At 45.4% G+C, this 23,568-nt stretch overlaps 1 protein-coding gene across 4 annotated transcripts in view; it reads right to left on the bottom strand.

Annotated features, from left to right (window-relative positions):
* Positions 1–23,568, bottom strand: part of TENM4 (teneurin transmembrane protein 4) — a 2,903,849-nt gene that overhangs the window by 16,067 nt on the left and 2,864,214 nt on the right. For all 4 annotated transcript variants that reach the window (XM_078433056.2, XM_078433057.2, XM_078433058.2 and 1 more), the window contains 4 exons: positions 22,624–23,501; positions 9,355–9,527; positions 3,978–4,213; positions 613–909 (listed from right to left, as the gene is read on the bottom strand). In XM_078433056.2, coding sequence (XP_078289182.1) covers positions 613–909; positions 3,978–4,213; positions 9,355–9,527; positions 22,624–23,501 — 1,584 coding nt within the window. The remainder of the gene's footprint in view (positions 1–612; positions 910–3,977; positions 4,214–9,354; positions 9,528–22,623; positions 23,502–23,568) is intronic.

Consider the following 23,568-nt stretch of genomic DNA (forward strand, 5'->3'; position numbering starts at 1 on the left):
AGGCTCTTTTACAGGAATAAGTCAGCAGATAACACACCTAAAGGAAGCTAGGCAGCAAAGCTAAATTTTCTCCGATTTGGGACCAACTTTTGCTTTCAGGGCTTTTCTGATTCTTAGCCCCTGGGATGAAATAAATCCTAACCTGAAGCAGAACGGATTTACGAAGGCCATGCCCACCACTGGAAGCTCAGGATTAATCACCTCCTGCCTAAGTACTGATCCCTAGGCCTCTGCCCTATTCTCTGTGACCAGATCACACTGTGTGCCCCAGACCTGGGAGCAGACCCCTGCCTGGGTCTCGGCCCTCAGTCCTGCTCTGTAGGACCAGTTAGTGTTGGGCCTGCCCCCAGTTCCAGTCTCTCATGTGGGCCTTTAACATTCTCCTGCCCCAGGACCCCCACCTGCCACACCATCACCACGATCCACCCAGATGCCTCTCGGGCTCCCCAGCCCTCTACTGCAGATTTTTCTGTTTTCTTTTGGAGACCACATGGGTCCAATCTATCCCGCTGAGGGCAGCAAGCTGGGCCTGGCCATGGGTTGAGCCATGACACAATGGTCTTCTAAATGGCAAGGCCAGTGGTGGTGGGGGTGGGGGGGATGGACACCTGCCTTCTCTAAGTATGTGTAGGTCCACGTCTTCCCATCAGCAAAGATCCTGGATGTGATGCGACCCGCCTGGTCGTATTCCATCCTCTCAGACATGATGCCTCTCTGGACACCAGCGATATGGCCCCCTGGGGAGTATGTCACATTGACACCATTCAGCCTGCTGCTGGGTGACCAGAGGCTGGGCCGCCCTGCCTGGTCGTACAGGATCCGGAGGGTGAACTTGCGGTGGTCATCATAGATCTTCTCTGTGCGGGTCACACGGTCAAAGTCCAGGGACAGGAGGTTCCGGTTGTGAACCTGGAGTAGGAGGAAAGACATAGTTAATCTGGACATTGAAGCCTTTGATGTGAGAAGGTCCTGATTAGAGGAGGCAGCGCAGGTCATGGGTGTCAACAGACGGGGTTTGGGTCCTGGCTCTATCACCTGCCAGTTCTATGAAGCTTCATCATCTGTAAAATGGGAATGCCAATTACATAGGGCTGTTGTGAGAATACAGGCAGTGCAGGTATTGAGCAAATACTAGCTGGTCCTGAAGACGATCCGTGTGATATCCTAATGTCATACTTCTAATGGGGACAAAAAGGCAGCTCCTTCTTGACTCTCTCCTAAAAAGGGAGAGGCTAAGTGGGTCCAGATCCCCTTGCTAGGTCAGCTGGGCTGCTAGGTCAGCACACAATTCAATTTCCTTCCAGAGTCAGGAATACAGGGCTCCCACAAGGGTAGAGGTAAGTCAGGGTTTTTCATAGTTTAATAAAGAAATATACTTTGAGGCCTACTTCTGTATTTGGATCCACCCTTTAGGCATGGGTTGCCCCTGAAACATTGCCCGGTACTCCAAAGCTAAAATGCTGTGTCCCCTCTAATTGGCACATGGCCTTATAGGACATTTGGGCACATTTTCCAACTCTTCCATTGGTCACTGGTTAAGTTTGACATATAGTAAGGGAAACACAAGAGGAAAGTAGATGATGTAGGTCATATGATACAAAACCGCACATGTGGACTGAGGTAATGAAAGGCCCTCTAGGACCCTGGGTGGTAAAAAAGGCTCAGGTCTAGGAATTAAGGTCAGGATTCCAGCCTCAATTCTGTGGCCAATTTATCTGTGTGACCTTGGGCAAGTGCCATTCCCTGTCCGAGTCTCAATTTCTTCCTCTGTGAAACAACAGGGCTATTGTGAGGACTGAAGAAGCCTGGGTAGATTACCAAACAGAGTTCTGGGCATATAGAAGGTACTGAATTAATGAATGTAATTATTTCCATTAAATGGCAGTAAAGGATCGCATTCTCAGAGAACGTAGAGACGTGTGTGTCTCCCCCTTTCCTCCAAACAAATTCTCAAACCTTGAAAATAAGGATTTATAATGATGATGCTGGGACAACTTTAGCTGTGAATGGCCTGCTTATAATAAGGTTGCCTTCCCAGGGGTAATCAAATACAATTGCAGAGCAAAAACAGTGTGGCAGACAATTCCCGTGAAAAATCGGAGGCACCGGAGACTGGAGCTGTGTTCTTTGCCGGGAGGGCAAAGGAAGATTCAGGGTCTGCACCACCAACAATGATGGGGGCCATTTTAAGGCATCTTTTGCAGGGTCCCCTGTGACTCCTCCCAAGGAGCTGCCACCCAGCCAGCTGCCCCCCCCCCCCCCCCCCGCCACCCCTGGAGGGCCCCTAGGGAAGGCGAGCTACACCTCTGTGGCAAAATTAATAAAATTGAATTAAGCAGCTCACTGGGGAACCGCCTAATGCTTCCTGTGCTTGGCAGTGGCAGCAATGAGATTATTTTACATCTTTCTTTATTAAAAAAGTTCCCAGTTGTATAAAAAATGAGCTCCATTATGGGGAGGCGCACCCGGATAACATTCTAATTCCACATGCCGTCACTGTGGGTGGCCATTTATTTTGGGAGGACGCGGAGATGCGGCCACCGGACTGGAGCACCATTAATCTCAGGCTGGGAGAGGGACCAATTAAAGCCTGGGAAACTTTTGGTCCAGTTCACACTGCAGAGAGGAAATCCTAATAGCACTAATCGCTGCCATTTATTGAGCACCTGGGTTCTACCAGCATTGGGCTAGGTACTTGGAATATATTATCTTGTTTCCGCAGAGGAGTCTGAGACTCAGAGGAGTTGCTCAGGGCTACACGCCAGGCCCAGGCAGGAATCAAACCAAGGTCAAATTTTCCATTTAGCACACTGCCTTAGATGTGCATGAGGGGGCTCCTGGAGAATTCAGACAGGGGGCTCGGGGAGGCTGCAGATGGTGGCGGGCCACAGAGAACAAAGACACTTACGGCCTTCCTCAGGGAACTAGTGGAAGGTTCTTTCCCACTTCGATTTTTGCTAGAGTTCTAGGCTGTTGAGGAGACACAGGAAGGCTGGTTTTGGGGATTCTAGTTGTGTGATATTGGCTGTGTCGAGACAGCGCCAGCCGTGTGGCATGAGGATGCTTCTGTGGTTTTTAGGAGTCAGCAACAATCTCGCTCAGTTCTGTGGTTCCCTTCAGCCCAGCCAGTGCCTACAGAGCAGCTGGGGTCTGCAAGGAGCTGTGCTCAGAACCGGGCTGGTTTCTTCGCTTTCACGCTCCCTGTCACCTTCCTTTCTGAAGCTAGAGGGAAAAGAAGTGGGGCATTCGGGCCTGGGGGGCGGGGGCGGTAATAGCACTCTGCAGAAACATGGGGGGTGAGGCAGTGAAAGGGCTGGCTCAGGGCATCCACATTCTGAAGAGCACTCTGAAATGCCAGACCACAGATGCCAACCCACTGGCAGCAGGGACAGCTGGGGTTGGGGGTCGTTTTGCTCATTTAGTAAGGGGACAACTGCCTGGAAGGAGTGGAGGATGTGGCTTAGGTTCCAAATAGCCAAACTGGATTCTGCTAGATATTAATAAGAACATAGTAGTAAGAATAGCAGGAACAACAGGAGTAGGTTATTGACCACTTCCTGTGTGCAAGGCTCGGTATGAGGCATTCTGTATATTATTTCCAATTCTTGTCGCAACTTGTAAAATTGATTCATCCTTCCCATTTTTTTTTGGAGAATGAGACTGAGGCTCCGGATGAATGAAATGGCATCACGGACGGGCTGAAATTCAGTCCGGGTATCACAGAAGCTGGAAATCCAACTCAGGCCTAACACCAAAGCCGGTGATCTTGCCACAACGGAAGAGAGATTCGAGATTTCTTATTAAGTGAGGTTTGCCTACTTTACCTTCCTCCTTTGGCAGGGGGCCCAGGAACATTTTCTCCCCCAGGGCCAGTTTCAAGAACAGAACTCAGTTCTCCGGATCGGTCCTCATTCTCTCCCGATAGGGCCCCAGCCACCCCCAGAGGCGGAGCCCCGCCTGGAGCAGGCCTTGCTCACCCGCAGCCGGCGCCCGAACACGGTGACCTGGCCCCGCGCCTGCTCCTTGCGCTGCCGCCACTCCACCAGGTTGAGGCCGTTGTCGATGGGCAGCGTGACGTTCCGCTTGCCCACAGTGGGGTTGACCGTGCCGGCCAGCAGATGGGGCTCTGTCTGCAGTGCCACCTCCATGCCGTTGGCCAGCAGCAGCCGCAGGGAGCCGTCTGCCCCGATGTAGTAGCTGTTGCGGACCTGGTCTGAGGGACGGGAGAGGAGAGGGACCGTTTCTGCTCAGGAGGGTTGAGGATGGAGGGAGGGGTGTGCACAGCAGAGGTAGGGGTGTGGCTTCTAAATGGGTTTATTTTTCTGACTATGGAAATGAAACATTATCATTGAAGAAAACTAGGACGATATAGGGAGATCGTCCATGATCGCAATACCAAAAAAAAAAAAAAAAAAAAGCCACTGTAAATATTTTGTATACTCCTAGACTTCAGAATATTTCTGGGGGCGCCTGGGTGGCTCAGTCAGTTAAGCATCTGACTTAAGGCTCAGGTCATGAGTTCGAGCCCCGCATCTAGCTCTGTGCTGACAGCTCAGAGCCTGGAACCTGCTTTGGATTCTGGGTCTCCCTCTCTCTCTGCCCTTTTCCCGCTCATGCTCTGTCTCTCTCTCAGAAATAAACATTAAAAAAAGAATATTTCTGAATACATTTATAAAGTAATTGCTTATAGTGTGCCACTGATCATTGTATTACATCATCGAATATTTTTCCTAAGTGTTTCTCTCTTTAAAAATTTTTTTAATGCTTATTTTTGAGAGAGAGAGAGAGAGAGAGAGAGAGAGAGGCAGAGAGAGAGGGAGACACAGAATCTGAAGCAGGCTCCAGGCTCCGACTTGTCAGCACAGAGGCCAACACAGGGCTTGAACTCACCAACCACGAGATCATGACCTGAGCCAAAGTTGGACGCTCAACTGACTGAGCCACCCTGGCCCCCCTCCTAAGTGTTTCTCCTAATGACTGTACAGTATTCCACTATATGGAAATGCCATAATTTATCTAACCCATCCTCAAGTAGATATTCTGATTATTTCTAGCTTTTCATAATTACAAAGTGACACTGCAAATAAACATATTGTAAACATTATGCTAAGTGAAAGAAGTCAGACACAAAAGACCACATAATGTATCAATAACTCCCTTTATATGAAATATCCAGAATAAGACATCAAGTAGATTAGTGAGGGAAAGGCACTAATGGGGAATGGGGAGTGAGCACTTATGGGTACAAGCTTTCTTTTGGGGGAGTGGTAAACATTTTCCAGAACTAGACAGCATTAATAATTGCATAACTTTGTAAATATACTAAACCCCCCTGAACTGTACACTTTAAAAGGGTGAATTTTAGAGTATGTGAATTATATCTCTATTAAAACTGTATTTTTTGGATAAATCAATGTCTTCGTTTTGGGTTGTTAGGATTACTAGAACAAAGGGTTGAACATTTTTTTTTAAATTTTTTAATGTTTTATTTATTTTTGAGACAGAGAGAGACAGAGCATGAGCAGGGGAGGGGCAGAGAGAGAGGGAGACACAGAATCCGAAACAGGCTCCAGGCTCTGAGCTGTCAGCACAGAGCCCGACGCAGGGCTTGAACTCATAGACCAGGAAGTCATGACCTGAGCCGGTCGGACGCTCAACCGACTGAGCCACCCAGGCGCCCCAGGGTTGAACATTTTTAAGGTTCTTGGTACACACCAGAGTAACTATTCTTTACATCAAGGTGAAAATAACTCCAGTACTTAAGTTGCTGACAAAATTCCAAATATATATGTGTATATATATATATATGTATATATATGTGTACGTATATGTGTGTATATATATATGTATATACATATATGTATACATATGTGTGTATATATATATATACACATATATATACACATATATATATTTAAGTCATTTTCATATACATACATATGTGCATAGATGAACCAATGATTTAAAAAATATGTCTGATTTTGAAATCTTAGACCTGATTTAAATATTTTAATTAGGATCTTTAGCTCAAAGAAACTTCTGGAGAAGAGCGAATTTCAGTTGTGAAATGCACACAATTCTTTTCTAACACTGGAAACACCTGAGTTAGTGCTGCAGCCTTCCCCTCTTGCCCTTCCTCAGCTGCTGCTTCTGTCTACACCTGCCCCTCTTCAATAAACTCTAGCCCAAGTCCTCCCTTCAAGGCTATGCTGAACTGTCACCTCTCCTCAGAAGCCTCCCCAGTTCCTTGGTCACAACAAATGCCTCCCCCTCCCTTAGCCTCTTGATGGGCCTCATTACTGGTCTGGCAACTGAGGGGTACAGGGTCTACACTCTGTTCTGCTGCACAGAGACTAAGAGCACGCATGGCCTTCAGAGCCACGCTACCAGGGTTCGAGTCCCAGCTCCACCATTGTCTTGCTGCAAGACCCTGGGCAAATTCCTTAACCTCCCATGCCTCTGGTTCTTCATCTGTACCTTGGGGATGAAAACTGTACTCTTACCTCATAGCATTAGGTGGGATAACGAATATGAAGAGCTGAGAATGGTGGTTGGCATATAGTGAGTGTTATGTAAAAGTGAGCTATTATTAGTTTTCTGTGCGAGCATTGTACTAGTCACTGCCATGGAGATCTCTTGTCATCTCTCCTCAGCCTCTACTGCCCCGTTTCACACATCTGTCATAGAGAACTTTTCTAGTACTGATCATGGGTCTTCAATAGCTCCCCATTGCCTTTAGATCAGTGCTTAAGAGAATGGGTTCTATTTGTCTGGGTCCAAATACCCTACCAGGCGTGTGTCTTTGGACAAGGTACTTAACCTCTTAGTGACTTAAACTGTCTTCATTTGGAAAATGGAGATGTTAATAATACCTCATAGGGTTGTTGTGAGGAGGGAGTAAGGTACATGAATGTAAAACACTAACCATCTACTTTATACTTGATAGGTGTTCCAAGATGTTAGCTATCATTGTCGTTAGAGTACGTGCTCAGTAAACATTTGCTGGATTGAACTAGATCTATTCCAGGCTATGTATGTCAAGCAAAGAAAAAAAAAAAAAAAAAACAAAAAAACCCCACAAACAACCACAGACACACACAAAAGCAAAAACAAAAACAAACAAAAAACGGATGTAGTTTTGTAGGAAACTGTGGCTAAGTCTTCCCTGTTAGAATGGCATCAGATCAGCCCCGCCCTCTCTCCCTCCTTCCCCCCTCCATCCTTCCCCTTTTCTTCCTCACACATGCAGAATTCTAAGATCTGCCTTAAACTTGGCTATGCATTATTCACTGGCCATCTGTATTTTCCTTCTTTTGAACAGTGAAAAGGCCCGTGTCATTTATCTCTTAAAGCTGCTTCTTGCTGAATGCACATATGTCCATTAGTGGTGACTTTGGATGGAATGGTGTTTGTAGAGGCCCATCTCAAACGAGCCCCATTTAATGTGAGCTGTGACTTCCCAAGCCTGCTCCTCATTAGCGGTTCCTCCTTATTTCTTCCCATAGCTCAGACATAAGATGCAGCTGAAAACACTTTTTACCAAGCCTCTACTGAGGTGGTTGCAAAACGGAGCATGCAAGCCTGGTATGAGGGAAGGAGAGGAGCTTGGCAGAGGCACCAAAGAGGAAAAACAGGTACCACATTTCCTGGATTCCCCGATGAGTTTTTCCTTTTCCCACTTCAGTGTTTGTGAAATCGGAATGTGTCTTAAGTCCTTGCATGAATTTTGAGCCGTGTGTCTCCCCTCCTCCCCAAGCTGAAAAGTTGCTATTGAATTGATGGTACATTTTAAAAGTGAGGAAATGTGGCACTTTTGAATGGGAAAAAAAAAAAGTTGCCTAAAGATAAGTAAGACTGCATTAACTTTTGAGAAAAATGCAGCAAGCCAGCTTAGAGGTGTGCAGGGGATAAGACAGTTCTTAACCACAGGGAGGGACAAGATGTCTGAACAATCTGTGGCTCTGCTGTCCTCGGCCAGGCAGAGCCCTGGCTAGCTCGGAATCGGCACCTTCTCCTGGCAATAACTCAGTCCGAGCATAAACACCGTGAGTGTGTCCCAACCCACTGCTCTAGGTGCTGGTGGGGAAGGAACTGCAAGATACTGCTTCTCTTTCTTCTGACCGAGAACCACTACTGTTCTTTGAGCTTCTTTAAAGGCACTGTATTACATTTGGGAGTAGAAGCAGTTGTGGAAATATACAGTTATTTTCTTATGGTAAATCCAAGTGCCAGTTATTAAATAATTAGTTAATGAATCCAGCAAGAACTTACTGAGTTGTATTATGGGCCTGGCCCATGTTGGGCACTCTGTGTACACTGTAAAGGGATTGTCTGGGCAACGCTTATGAGGCAGCTACGGTAATTCGGCCCCATTTCCCAGCCCCAGAGACTGAGGCTCAGAGAAGAGTGACTCCACCCAATTCACACAGGTAGGAACTGAAACCGTAGGCACAGAGATCCCCCAGTCTGTCTACTCCAGAGCTTTTTTTCTGCTCCTTGCACTGCCTCACACCATTCAACAAGGCTTCAACTTGCTTTCGTTTCCTCAAGGAGAAAATCAAAGGCCCCCATGATGTGGTGGCAGAGTCAGGACTAGAATCTGGGCCTGTGACTCCCAGCCCAAGCCTCTTTTTACTACTTGTGTCAAAGCTTTTGGGAGCACAAAAAGCCATCAGGAGAGTGGTGAAAAAAATCAGGGCTCTCCCTAGTGATAGCTTCTTCTTTTTTTCATGCTTACTAGATCCAATGAAGTTGTGAACTCCACTCTGGGTCACCACCTCCCATGAGGACAACCAAGGCAGACAATCTGCAGCCAGATTTCATCACTGTGATTTCCCTAAAGCTCAAAGATCAACTCCTACCAGGGATTACTTGATGAATGCAGACGAGAAGGGTCTTTCCTCTGTGGAAGCCTAGAGGAGGCACGGACTGTTCTCACCTGAGCTTCAGGGAGGACTTCTCCATGCCTAGGTCCCTTTCGTGATTAGGCACAATCATTATTGTCCTTTGTCCTCACCCACACCAGTGTGAGAGCAAGCCTTTAACCTGGGAGCCATTAGAATGGCGGAATAGTGAGGGCATCTGGATTAGCAGCTAGTGGACTGTCTACCCTTTGTTCTCATGATGATGGGATGAGACAAGGGACTGTTACTCTGAGGCTTCTGGGAGAGAATATACAGGACTCGGGCTGGTGTGTTTTGCACATTCGAATGCAACACAGAGAGAAACCAGTTGTAATGCTCTGCTACTAAAGCTGCCCGGCTCTAGTAGCCGCTTGTTTCTGGTATCATCCTCTTCCAAAGGGGTCTCTTCACCCCCCTGCCTCAAAGTCCCCAAGCCTCCCAGCCGGCTTACCTTGCAGCAGTGTATAGAAGGCACCGGAAGCAGACAGGTTGGTGGTTATGGTGACATCATCCTTGCTGGAGGTCTCTACCTGGACATGCACTGAGCTGTCTGTATCGCTTCGGAAACTGCTCACCTGGCCAGTGGGGAAGGTCACATTTGTCAGGCGGCCAAAGCTGTCATACCTGAAAACCAAGGGGTGGCTCTGAGTAACAGAAATATAATGGTGCCATGGCCGGAACTTGGCGAGTTCCACCTGCTGCCACAGTTTTGCACGTTCTGCTTTTCTCTCTGGTTAGACACATTGCCGTGTCTCCTACACCTCCTTGCACACAGTTTCCAGGAAGGGACTCTACCGGTTGACACCTGACTGCAGGTGGAGGACTTACCTCTCTGGGTCTTCCTCTGCTAATTCTATAAAGCAGAGATGACAGCCCCTGCCCTGCCTCCCTCCCAGGATTACTGCGAGGAACCTGCAGCAGGGGCCTGTGGCTACAAACTTACACCCACCCATGTGGTGTGACAAGATGGCAGCCATCTGAGGCTGCTGACCCAAAGTCTTAAAGCCAGGGCACTCCCAGAGGTGACAGGGTCAAACTTGATGCTTGAATAACCCTCTCAAAACCCAGAGAAATGGTTATACAGGCTTTTCCTGAATACCACAAGAGATGGGGCTTCCTACAAAGCTACAGACCCTGGGGAAAGGGGGCTCTGAATTCAAACCAGGACTCTGCTCCCACATAAGGAGGCTTAACAGATGAGCTCTTGCAACCTCTTTCCGTCTAGATTTCACGCCAGGCACCAAGCAGTTACGCATATATCTGCAGTTGTCAGGACTCACAGCTTTGCTCTGCTGGCATCTTTTTGAAGCATCACAATTGAATCTTAATTCCCTTTTCCATCTCTGATAATAATGAAAGAAATGCCTACCATTACTGAACACCCACAACATATCAGGCATAGTGCTTTTCATACATCCTTTCCCTTAATCCTGGCAACTAGTCTAAACGGTATAAATGATCTCCTTTTTGGAGGAGGTTCAGAAAAGTCGAGTCACCTGCTCAAGGTCACACAGATCATAAGTGTGGTGGAGTCAAAAGTCAAAGTCAGATTTATCTGCTTCCAGGGTCCCACTTGCTTCTCTGCCTTGAGTGAGCATTTCTGTAGCGTCCATTTGCAAACATCTGTTGTTGTGCTCTACCTGCGGCAAAGTCGTTGGGAGATGGTAGGGAGTAGGCTTTTAACACTCAGTTACAGTTTTTAATTGCGGGAGGCTGAAGTGTAAAAAGGTAGGTATAATAGCCTTTTTGCACCTGTGCGTGAATGGGAAAAAACTTCTTCGTCCAGATGTTAGTGTTTCTGACTTCTAGTCGTACTGAAGCTCACATGCGAGTTCAGTTTTGTGTCTCCCTGGTGGACTCTTTCCCCTGCTTTGCTCTCACTATTGCCGTGAAGCTGGCCTCTGGGCCCCGAGGGATTTGATGCTGGCGAAATGAAAGGCTCCAGAGTTCAGCTCAGTCCTGGCCCTTCCCATGATCCTCCAGCTGCACCTGGTTTCCTGATGCCTCGGGTGCTGCTGCTTCGACCGCTTCAGGTGAGATTTGGGAGGTGAGACCAGATAGGTGTTTGCTGAGCAATTTTTTGCCCAAGGTCAGATATAGGTGCTACATGGATTGTGCCCTCTACCAACTCTTTCTGTCCCTGTGCCTGGTACTAACCGTGGGACTCTTTACGCTGAATGCCAACAGTCCCTGGCCGGGACAGTCTGCCACAGACAAAGGTGCTGGTTACATGAATCACCCAGGTCCTTGATTCAAGACTAACTCTGGGGGAAATTGAATCTCTCTGTTGCTGAGGCCCGAGGAAGGGGGATGCAAGCACTTTCCACGATGGCAACAACACAGATCTGTACCACATACCTTGGGCTTGGTCTCAGCTGGGCAAGGGTGTGGGCTGTATTAGTCCTTGGGCTCTCCTATAGGTACCTTTGGCGCTTTGGAAAACTGTTTCTTCTCACGATTTCTCATTTTTCTTCCTTAGTACGGAGTCAGAGTCTTGTAAGAAGATGTCAGTCTGGCTTAGGGGAGGGTGACCATGTGGCTTAAAGCCCGGATTGGAGGGTCACAGGTGTAAGGTGCCCCTCAGAGCTGGGTGAGGAGGTGATTCTGAGACACTGCTGCTAGGAAGGAGGGTGAGTCTTGGGGTGAAGATCTGGAAGTTTGTCCTAAAGCCTCTCTCTCCTGGAGATGCTCTCAGAGCTCTGCTCCCTTTAACTCTAGGAGAGGCGGTTTTCTTTTCAACTTTTTATGGCTGCTGGAAATTTGAATAGGAAAGGATTGTACAAAAATGTACGATTTTTAGAGTGGTTATCTCTGGGAGGTAGAATTACTGGTGGTATTTTATATCCCAAAGATCTTAAAATAATGACCATGGATTATTTTCATAATCAGCAAAGTGCTGTGACAACCCAGATACTGCCATGTACAGAGAAGTCATGAGCATGGCCATCTTGGGGGAAGAGGCCCTTTTAAATTACTGGCATTTGGGGCACCCGGGTGGCTCAGTCACTTAAGCATCTGACTTCAGCTCAGGTCATGATCTCATGGTTTGTGAGTTCAAGCCCCATGTCAGGCTCTGTGCTGACAGCTTGGAGCCTGGAGCCTGCTTCAGATTCTGTCTCCCTCTTTCTCTGCCCCTCCCCGACTTGTGCTTTGTCTCTCTCTCTCTCCCTCTCTCTTTCTCTGTCAAAAATAAACATTAAAAAATTTAAATTACTGGCATTTATGGAAGTCTCACATATAGGACATCTGCCAGCATCAATCTCCAGACCTTTACGGTAAATATTACTAGGGTACCCCAAATTTCTGAGCTCAAAATCAAGACCCACTGTGCTCCCACCCCAGAAACTGGCTCAGCCCTGGTCACTGTACTTATGTCTGTGGCTATGAGTATTCTGAGTCTTGTCAGATCCTGAGTTACCTTAAATCGGCAGGAAGACCCATTTCAGTTCAACAGGTTTATGGGATGGATATGCTATTCTAGTCTGGTTCTCTGAACACCTGTTATCCATGTACATACTCTTTATTGAGACGACTTACTCAGACTATCTAATTTCCTGATCTAACTGGATACAAAAGATTTTATTACATCACGCAAGATACTTAGCAAGGAGTTTTAGGGGCGCCTGGGTGGCTCAGTCAGTTAAGTGTCCGGCTTCGGTTCAGGTCATGATCTTGGGGTTTGTGAGTTCGAGCCCTGCGTTGGGCTCTGTGCTGACAGCTTGGAGCCTGGAGCCCGCTTCAGATTCTGTGTCTCCCTCTCTCTCTGCCCCTCTCCTGCTCACATTCTCTCAAAAATTAATAAATGTTAAAAAAAAAAAGGAGTTTTAGAGTCTTACAAATAACAATTGATAGGGAGATCATGGATTAGGGGTCACATGTCACTTCAATACTGCTTTAATATGGCCTTGCTCCAATGACACCACGTAAAGCTTTCCCTGGTTTCTCTCTTGTCCCTTCTCCCAGTAATACACTGGCAGAGCTGCATCACAGAATGGGTCCCCTGCTCTGTAACAGCTCACGTACAAGCTGTCACCTGCCTCAGCCTGGGGTGCTTAAGTCAGGACAGGACTGTGGTGTCAGACAGGCTGGGAATGTTAGTTGAACAAATGAATGACTGCACAATTGGATATGTGAGGCCCCCTTTGTTGCTCTGTGGGGAAGGGGAGACATGATTCATTTACATACACACTATCTCCTGTAGGACTTGACAGAGGCCTGATGCACAGTGGGTACCTGGCAAGCATCTGATGAACGCACACAAAGACGGAAACAGCTACTCTCACTAAATGATACTTCAGCAATCTCCATAGGCATCTCCCCAGAGCTCTGGTCTCCAAGACAGAAAGAGCCTTTGCATGAAGGCAGACAATTGTAATTATTATTGAAGGTAGCCTGTAATACATAATTAAATTGAGCTTGAAGAAGATACAATGAAAAGCCTCATGCCATCAAGATCTGGTTTTCATTTTATACGAGATGGCCGAAAACCAGTAATTTCCACTCCTTACATTTTCCATTAGAGGGACCGAATGTCTTAATTAAATGAACATCAAATAGAACAGCCAATTTATAGAATTTTCTTGTCTCTTATTCATTCATTTCAGTGCCTTCCAGAGCCTGGGAAATGCCACTGGATCTCCCTGCTGCCTGATCAATACCTGTGATTAGCCCATCAGAACACCGCTGTTTCTGGCTCTGCAGGGAAAAACTGGAGCTGCCCGTCCGGGGAACCCTGAACACCTAGGTGCCACGCCCCCTCTGTGGAGCCCTTTCTCTTCCTGCTACAGAGCTGCTGACAGAAAGACAGCGCCACTGGACAAGTTGGGACAGTTTTCCCCCCTCTCTGGATTCCAAGTGGCTGCTTCAAACCCTGGCCCTGCGATTGGGTGACTTTGGGACAGTGGCTTAGTTCTGTCTGTTTTGGCTCTAAAGAACTGGCAAATTTCTTTCTTTCTAACCAAGAGGAAGGAACGTGTTAATATGGGAAGCCCTTGGAGTCAGACGTTCTAGGCTTTGAATACAGGCTCTACACTTGCCAGCAATGAATGATAACCCTAGAGGATGGGCACTCAGTTCTCTTTTCCTGTGAACCATCAACCCCCTACAAACGACATGATTTCAGGCAGGTTATATAACACAACCTCTGGGAGCCTCTGTTTTCTCCTCTATAAAATGAAGATAGTAACACCTGTCTCAGGAAGATACTGTGAAGTTCAAATAAGGTAACATGCTTAAAATGAAATGCAAATTTTTCATCAGGGCCTGCAGGACCACAGGAGACTGCCTTCCCCACCATGTCGACTCCCTGATGGGAGAAGGGACTTTGGTCGCAAATGTATCCCAGAACTTAGAAGAGTGCCTGGCATGTAGTCGATGTTCAATAACGTAAATGAATGTTGGCTGAAGGACCTACTCTTTCCTGCTTCTCTTTCCAATTTCACTTTGAACTCTACTCTTCCATACTTCCTGTGTTCCACTGCATCTGCTTCCGTTCTCCAAACATGCCACGTTCAATCCAGGCTCAGAGTGCTCACACTTAGTGTTCCTTTGGCAGAGAATGCTCTTCCCTCCAATCTTTGTATGGCTAGTTCCTTTCATTACTCACATTTCAGTTCAAATGTTATCACTTCAGTCAGGCCTTCCTTTAAATAGATAGGTCCTCCCATCTTGGCCACATTTTCTGATTTTATTGTTTTCATTACATATTATCTTATTTATGTGTTTATTGGTCATTTATCTGTCTCTTCCGACTATAATATAAGCTCTATGAGGACAGGGACCTTGTCTGTATTCTCATGCCTAGGAGACTATGCAGAATATAAAAGGCACTCAATACTTATTTCTTAGATGAATGAATGAATGAATAATAAAGAGTAGATATTATTACTGGCTTTTCAAGATATGGATTAAGAAAAACTAAGAATTTCTTCCCTTTCACCTCACCCCTTCCATATGAGGAAGGGAAAGTTCACAAATACCCATAGATTGATTACCTTTTAGGTACCAAGCACTATGCCCATAACCATCTTTGAGGTAGGCATTATTGTTGTCATTTCACAATTGGTGAAGCTGAGGCTCAGAAAGAATAAATAACTTGTCTAAGATCACACAGCTACTTGAGGAATATAGATTCAAAGTCAAGTCTGTCTGTCTGACCTTAAAGTCTGTGTTCTTTCATCAAGCTTCCCATAAGTGATGCTGTTTCAGGGAAAAACCTTTGTGTTCATCACTATGTTATAGAAAACATTGTGTTTGGAAATCTCAAGTGGGTCAAGAAGACTGATAGTTTTCTGTTCAAGGTGTTTGCTTTGATATCATTGCAATTGAATTTGCCGTGATGCACCCCCCCCCCCACACACACACACACACATTCAGGGGATATGATGGAGATGGCCAGATGGTTGGCTTTTCATTATTTTTTTCCACTGACTTTTCTTCACTCCATTTTCCCAAAGCATCTTTGGAGAATGGGGAAAGAAAACACATAAAAGATTCATACAGTTGCCGTGAACTTGGCTCTCAGAAGAGGACCGCTAAAGGGTATCTTCACACACACTGCAAGGCTTTCTTCTTCACACTCAATATTTCACATCTCAAGCCACTTACTATGTTGCAGCTGGTGAGGAAAATGCCAAACTGCTTCTCTGATACTAACTTTTGCTGACTGGGATTTTTTAGTTGGAAAATAGAGATTTGATTTTTATGAATTTCATCTATGACTGTTTCAAATGCCACCACTGTCAACGAGAGGAATTGGATACCATATCCTCTGTGAATAATTAGAATTCACAGCCCATGCACATGGATAGTTCCCTTGGCCTCAGGTTACTATAAAAGATGGCACTGCTACATCATTATCTTCTCCAAAACTGTACCAGAGCCAGGGTACTTTTTGGATTCTGCAATTAAAACTTATACTTGCTGCTAATTTCCTATAGAATTAAGTCCCACCAATGCATTTTAGCCTTGAGGATTTCTAACATCTGGTACACTGTACCGATGGTAGGTCTGATCTCTCACTGATGTTGTACCTGAAGCAGTGCATCTGGTGGAAAGGATTCAGGGAGATCTGTGATTGAATCCTGGCTCTGCCACTTGGGTGTATGAGGTCACAGAGCCAGTCAATGTCTGTGCTGGTTATCCTCTCTCCCCTCAGATCCATTCTGCGCTTTTCTCTGTGCCCAGAGGAGCTGACTACATCACTGTCCCTCCTCCCCCCACCGTACCCCCCTGCTTTCTGGCTTGTTTCTGGTTGGATTCAGTCAATGGTAGGCATTGGCAAGAGACTGGATGTTAAGAGGAGCCTTCCTTATTCCTGATCTACTTCAGTGCCATATTTCTAATAGCGACTTCATCTGTCCATAATTATAATTTTTATGAGATAGCTACTTATTCACTGTTATATGGCTTCCACTGGGCTTCAGTAACAACATCCTATTTCTGCCCTGCCTTGCCCTTAAGCCTCAGGGTTGGTCAAGGTTGTTCACCGTTTTTAATGCCTGAGTGCCTCACCATTCTTTCTTGGTTCTCTTATCCCTGCCTATACATCTATACCTCTATAACATTTCTTTATGTGAAAGATACTTTTCCTGGGTATAGAAGTCTGGTTGTTTTTGTCCCCCTTTCAGCATTTCTGTCTTCTCGCTTGCATGGTTTCTGATGAGAAGTCTGCTGTAATTCTTATCTTTGTTCCTCTATATAAAATGCCTCCACCTCCATCTGCTTTAAAGAGTTTCTCTTTTTCTTTTGTATTTTGAATAGATGACTAAGATGTGTGTGTGTGTGTGTGTGTGTGTGTGTGTGTGAACTTTGCTTGGTGTTTTCTGAACTTTTTGGGTCTGTGGTTTGGTGTCCATAATTACGTTACTTCTCCAAATATTTCTTCTGCCTTGCTCTTTTTCTCTTCTCCTAGAATTCTAATTATGGGTGGTCCCTAACTTACGATGTTTTGTTATGAATTTTTGACTTAATTTTAAAAAATTTTTTATTAACAAAAAAAAATTTTTTTGAAGGAGAGAAACAGAGTGGAGCTGGGGAAGGGCAGAGAGAGTGGGAGACACAGAATCTGAAGCAGGCTCCAGCTCCGAGCTGTCAGGACAGAGCCCAACTGAGGGCTTGAACTCACAAGCTGTGAGATCATGACTTGAGCTGAAGTGGGACTCTTAGCTGATTGAGACACTCAGGTGCCCTGATTTTTTGACTTTATGATGGTTCAAAAGTGATATGAACTCAGGAGAAACTGTACTTCGAATTATGAATTTTGATCTTCTCCCAGTCTAGTGATGTGACACCCTCTCGTGATGCTGGGCAGCAGGGAGACACAGCTCCCAGTCAGTCACCTGAATCACGAGGGTAAACATCCCATAATTGACAACCATTCTGCACCCATACAGCCATTTCTGTTTTTCACTTTCAGTACAGTATGTAATAAATTACATGAGATGCTCAACACTTCACTATAAAATAGGCTTTGTATTAGATGCTTTTGCCCAACTGGAGACTATTGGAAATGTTCTGAGCACATCTAAGGTAGGCTAGGCTAAGCTATAATGTTTGGTAGGTTAGGTGTATTAAATTCATTGACTTAGAATATTTTCAACTAATGGTAAGATCTGTCAGGATGTGATCCCACTGTAAGTCGAGGAAGATCTCTATATGTGTATTAGACAAGTTGATATTGCCTAGCTTTTGGATGTCTGGGTTCTGTATCTTTTTTTTTTTTCACTATTTTTTTTCTCTTTATATTTCAGTTTGGGTAGTTTCTATTGACCCATCTTCTTCCTTCAGCTGTCTCCATCTACTGATAAGCCCATTAAAGGCATTCTTCATCTCTGGAACTTGTTTTCATTTCTAGATGTTCATTTGATTTTTTTCTTACGGCTTCCACTTCTCTGCTGAAAATATCCATCTGATCTTTCATAGTGTTCACCTTTTCCATGAGATCTTTTAACGTTATGGTTATTTTAAATTCCCTGAAAGACAGCTTCAACATCTGTGTCATATCTAAGTGTGGTTCTGATGATTCCTTTGTCTCTTGGGAGTATGTTGTGTTTTCTAGCCTTTTTGTACGTTCAGTTGAAAGTGTGACATCTTGTGTACTACACTAGAAAATGAGGTAACAGGTTTTATGCCTGGAAATGAGTAGGAGCTTCCTTCTGCTAGGACTTTAGTGAAGGGGTTTGAGTTAATTTAGTTAGGATTTGGGCTGGCTTTGAAGTTTGATGTTTCTCTGGTTGACCTTAGTAGGCTTTAAGTTCCTCTAGTGATGCCTTGTGTTTAGGGAGCTAAAGTAGTTTGTCAGATGACTTTTTTTCTCAGTGTCAACTCCATCTTAAGCGTTAGAACCCCTTTCTGTGCTGTGCCTCAGGGAGGGTCTCTTTCCAGCCCTTATCCCTCTCTTACCTCACTCATGGTACTATTCTGCTTTCCATTGTTGTGTTTAGCTTTTTAGCTAAACTATGGGAGTGGGTGGTGAGCATGAGAGTTCTCTCTCGTTCTGAGTAAGCCTCGGTCTTATGTAACCATGTGTCCCGAGTCTCAAAAATGTAGCCTCTTCAGTGACTGCTACTGCCCCCCGTCAGGCTATAAGTCTGGACCCATTGCCTATCCCCCTCCCCTCCTAACAGAAGTTAAAATTGTTTTTCTTCCCTTATTCAGTGGCAGTGGGTCTCCGCCAGTGCCTAGGGAGGACAGTGGTGGCTGCCTTTCTCTCCACAGATGAAGGCTTTTGTTCCATATGGGAAATAAAGTGGGTTGGGATGGGAACAGAAGGCAGGACCTCCCAAGTTTACCACGGTAAACACTGACATCTTTCTCTACTCTTTTCTTAGAGTTACCTGGTCAGGCTGTGGAGAGAAATCATGGAGAGGATGTGGACTCTCTTACCCATTGTCTGCAGCCTCTAAGGGCTTCAAGCTCTCTTGCCAGTTTACACTTAGCCTTCATAAATCTGCCAAACCACCCTAGCTGATCTCTTGTGACCAGTTGTGTTAACCCCAGGTAAGCTAGTGCTCACGTCTCGGCTTTCTCTTCAGGAGTCTCTCTCCCTGGATTTGGTTAGGTGGTTGCCCTGTGACCTTAGAGAAGTTTAAGAAAAACTCATGAATTTGCCATTTTCCTGGCTTATTCCTACTGTTAAGTTTGGGAACGATGTACTTTCTAGCTCTTACATCCTCCAGTGAAACCCTTAAGCCAAGTGTCATTACTTGAACCACTTGAATTCTATGTCCTGCTGGGCACACGGATAATGCTGGAGCTGGGATTTGATACTCTTATCGCTACAGCCTATTTTTCCTCCCTTCTTTATTTCCCTTTCCTGTATTTACATTTCATTCATTAAATATTTACTGAGCACCTACTAGGTGGCAAGCCCTAAGCTTGATACAGAGACAAATTAGTATTTAGTGTGAGCATAACTATGACAGAAGCTGTCACAGGGCACCATGGGATACTAGAGCCACTTACCCCTGTTAAACTTAGGAAAGCTGGCTGCTCATACCCACCCAGCAAGCGAATTTTGGAACCTGCCTCGTGCTCATGAGGCCGTTCTCTTAGCCACTGAATGCCATCTGGCCAGGAGCCCAAGTCTGAAATTAATGATACCACACATTGGAGATGAGGATTGCATTACAGAGTTCTTTGAGGTTTTCTGCCAGCAGACCTGTAGGCTGACAAGAGGAAAGTAACCTTCATTCCCCAGAACTGTGAACTCCTAAGTCGACTTGCTCTGAAGTGTGTTGTGTTTATGATAGATGCATTATTTAATCTGTTGAAAGGATCAATAAAGCCAACTTAAAACTTGTTTCAGTAATAGCCTGTGCTACAGGCAAGCCTGGGCTGATTTTTAAAAAAAAATATTAGAGCATTTGGGTTGGAATCCACTAAACTGCCTCATGGAGCTAAAAGTAGAAAATTCCCTAGAGCAATGGTGCATTTGGCAAAATCTGTCAAAATGTGTGTTAAGAAACACCACAATACTGATAATACTGCATCTTTACTTCTTGAGAGCTTCACGGTTTACAAGCATTTTTTACCTTTAGTGTTTGTTTAGTTTTTTTGATCCCCATAATGACCCTGAAATGGGGTAAGGGAGGCATGATTTCTGTCTGGTTGAAACCTAGGTCTGGAAACCAGTCAGCCAGCCCCTGAGTCACAGGGCTAATATTCAGTGAAAACAGATATCTGGGACCTTTGCTTTGTTCACAGTCTGAGCTGAACCATTTTTTCATGACCCACTCTGCATGCCTTTTTTCAGCCCATTTTGGAGATTCTTATGGACCTGACCCCTTCCTAGTTCTGCCTTGATTTCTCAGACTCGACCCTTGATTCTGCTCCTCTGCTATGAACTTTAATTCCCACCTACTTTCATTACAACTTTTGTTTGCTCCCTTGACTAGTTTACTTGCAGCTGTTCCCGGGTAATACCTTTCATGCCTGAATAATATTTCTGCAATTACTGGTACATCCACTTGTATTGCTTGAAGTGACGTCATCGATGATGATGATGATGGTGGTGGTGGTGACAGCAGCAGCAGTTCTCAGTTGATTACTTACGGTGAGTAAGACACTGAGTTTTCCATATTTTATCTCATTGAAATTTTGAACCTCAGACTATCCCATGAAATAGTACTATTTTTATCCCTACCATACAGATAAGTCACAAAGAACTTAGGTGAACCTAGTCGGGGTGGATGAAAGAACATGGATTTGTGTTCTGGCTCTGCAATGTACTCCCTGTGTAATTTTAGACTGCTCCCTAATCTCTCTGTGTTCCTAATCCCTCAGTTTGTTCATTGGTAACAAAATGGCGGATGATTAATTTCTCTGGTCTGAGGTTGCTGGGAATATGAAGTTGAAAAAGATCCTGGCACACAGTGGGGATGTCAAGATAAGTTTCTCTCTTAATTTTAGGGCTTTTATCTTCAATTCACAGGGGATTCTTGGGAATTCCAAATGCCATTTTATAAAAAGTGATTATCCTATCTTTTTCTTCTTCATAAAACAACTGTGGCTATATATTCCATCAAGGGAGACAGGGAGCAGGGAATGGGATCCTTTCTGGTGGAGGTGTAGGAAATGGTTTTAGATTTCAGGGTTGGTGGAGATTAATGGTTGCAGTGATGTGTAAACATTCAGTTTGGGATCTGAAGGAGTGACCTTGGGAACTGAGTGCTCCCCTTTGCTCTGACAAAGAAACCCCTGTGTTGGCTAAATAATGTAGAAGAGATTTCCATTGGGCAATGGAGGGAAATTGAATTATTTAGTGTATTTCCCTTTCAATGAGTTAATCAAGATAATTGCTGTTTTCCTGGATCTTTGTCTTTCTTTGTAATTAACAAGGCCCGGGTTTGGAGACAGGAATTTAGCCAGTGAACTTTGTACAAATTGCTGTGACATTTTTTTGGGTGCAAATTGTACTGAAAAATCTATTACAAATCCTTTTCCTCTGGATTCCAGGACTGTGAGAAACTGATGCTTGAACAAGCTTGAGAAAAATTTACAGTTCAAGGATTTAAATTCATTTGGGATTAACAAACTCAGCAGGGGACAGCAGGGCAGGGCTGAAAGCACAGGAGCTCTGGCATCAGACAGACCCCAGTTCTGCCACATTCTCACTGTCTAACAGAGAGCCTCTCTGAGCTTTAGTTTCTATTTCTATAAAACGGATACTATTGTTCATTTTCCAGAGCTGTTGTGAGGATTAAATGCAATAATGTGGTTCCTAGCCCATATCTGGTGCTACTTAGATTTTTTAAAGCTTCCGGCCACCAACCCCTGCCCCCCTCCGCCCCCAAGATCTCAGCCTTGTAGCAAAACGAGAAGGTACAAAATCCATTCATTAAAATAGCTCAAAGAGGAAGACCTCAGATACATATGTATTTGATTTGACTAGGATTGGAATAAGCCGAACTTCTGGTTTTCTGCCTACACCACTTAAGAAGTGCTACCGTGGAGGAGGGGAAGGGAAGTGAGCCCCTGGGGGTGGGTGGCACGACCATAACATATAGTGATGCAATAGCGCCACTCTGAGGGGGGAAGCAGTAAAATTATACCAAGAGACATAGGAGCAGATCAAAGAACAGTTTACAATCACTTTGGGCAGGGGCAAAGGGTTCTGGCCTCACTTTCTACATAATATGCAATTGTGGCTGTTCCTTATTAAGGATCTCGACTCATAAAGAGAAAGGTTTCATTATGTTTGTATAACGGGTTTGAGAAGGGAGGCATGGGAAGCATTTGTTAAGTTCCACCCCAAATGGTTAAAATGAAAACAAATATTTTTTTGAAACTTGACGATGTGAGCCTTGATTACGTGGAAAATTCATCTACATGGAACCGTTCTTTCTCCCGTTGCCATTATTTCTGGACAGGAATCATATGAAGATGCTAGCGCTCTGTGGTTTTTATCTACATTACTTCCCTGTGCTATGCTGGGCAGGTATTTCCCTTGTACCGATGTGGCAACTGAGGCCTAGAGGGATGCAGGCCCAACTCTTCTAATGTCAAAGTTCGTGCCTTTTCCACTACATCGTGTTGCTTTCTAGGAGCAATCGTCTGGAATATGAACACGCAGAACATATTGTAGGCAATAATGGTTTGCATCCCAAATTCTGAGCGAAAACAAAATATATCCAAAAACTTTCATTCCATCGACTCACCTCTAATCGTACAATACATCTCATGAAACAAGATCATCAAGTGGCCTTGTTGTGATACTTACTCGTAAAATGTTGTCCATCCATTTTCATTGCTTTTGGTTGCCAGAAGGCCAGAGTTGCCATGGTACGTCATCATGGCCAACTCATGTCCTTGCGTGGTCACACTCTTGAGTGCACTGTTGGTGCCCATGGTCACCCAGTACACCTGGCCATCTGGGACCACCAGCCAGAGGGGCATCCCAGTAGAGTCTCGGCGGACGTTCACCATGTTGCCGTTGTTGTCTGTGATGAGTGTGACATCGCCATCCCCAGTGTAGGTGAAGTTGTACAGGTAATCTCCTGTGGGCAGACTCTGCGTGTACAGATGCTTTCCACTGGTATCAAACAGGTAGAGCTCCTGGTCGATTGGTGAGGACAGCTCATACATGTTCTGGGTGTTGAGGAAAGGCTTGTTCTTCCTGATAAACCGAATTCGGATATTCCCCAGGTCAGCCACATAAAGTTCCCCGTCGGCACACACAGCCAAGGAAGATGGGGTATTCAGCTTTGCATCCTTGGCGTAGCCATCATCTCCAGAGAAACAGTCACAGTTGGCATCATTTTTACAATCACAGCCACTGGGGGCTCCAGCAACCAGCGAGATCTCTCCACTAGTGGTGACCTGCCTGATGCGGTTGGTCTTCTTCTCATCGGTCTCAGCAATGTACAGGACCCCATTGTGTGAGACGGCCAAGGCTGTGGCAGACTCCAGGGTTGCGTGGATGGCCACCTTGCTCAGCAGGAAGTGGTCGATGCCAGGGACCTGGCAGTGCATGGGTCTCCCAGCGACAATGCGCACCTGGTGGTTTTCAGAGATTTGCAGGACCACATTGTTGTCAAGGACGTAGAGAGAGTTGTCCATCGGGTTGATAGCTAAGTCTGTGGGCCACTCCAGGCGAACCTGACAATGGAGACACCGATACTCAGACGCCCGGCAAGGTGTTCACCACTTATCGCCCCACAGCCCA

The sequence above is a fragment of the Panthera onca genome, chromosome D1, assembly GCF_046562875.1.
Source record: "Panthera onca isolate mPanOnc1 chromosome D1, mPanOnc1 haplotype 2, whole genome shotgun sequence".
NCBI lineage: Eukaryota > Metazoa > Chordata > Mammalia > Carnivora > Felidae > Panthera > Panthera onca.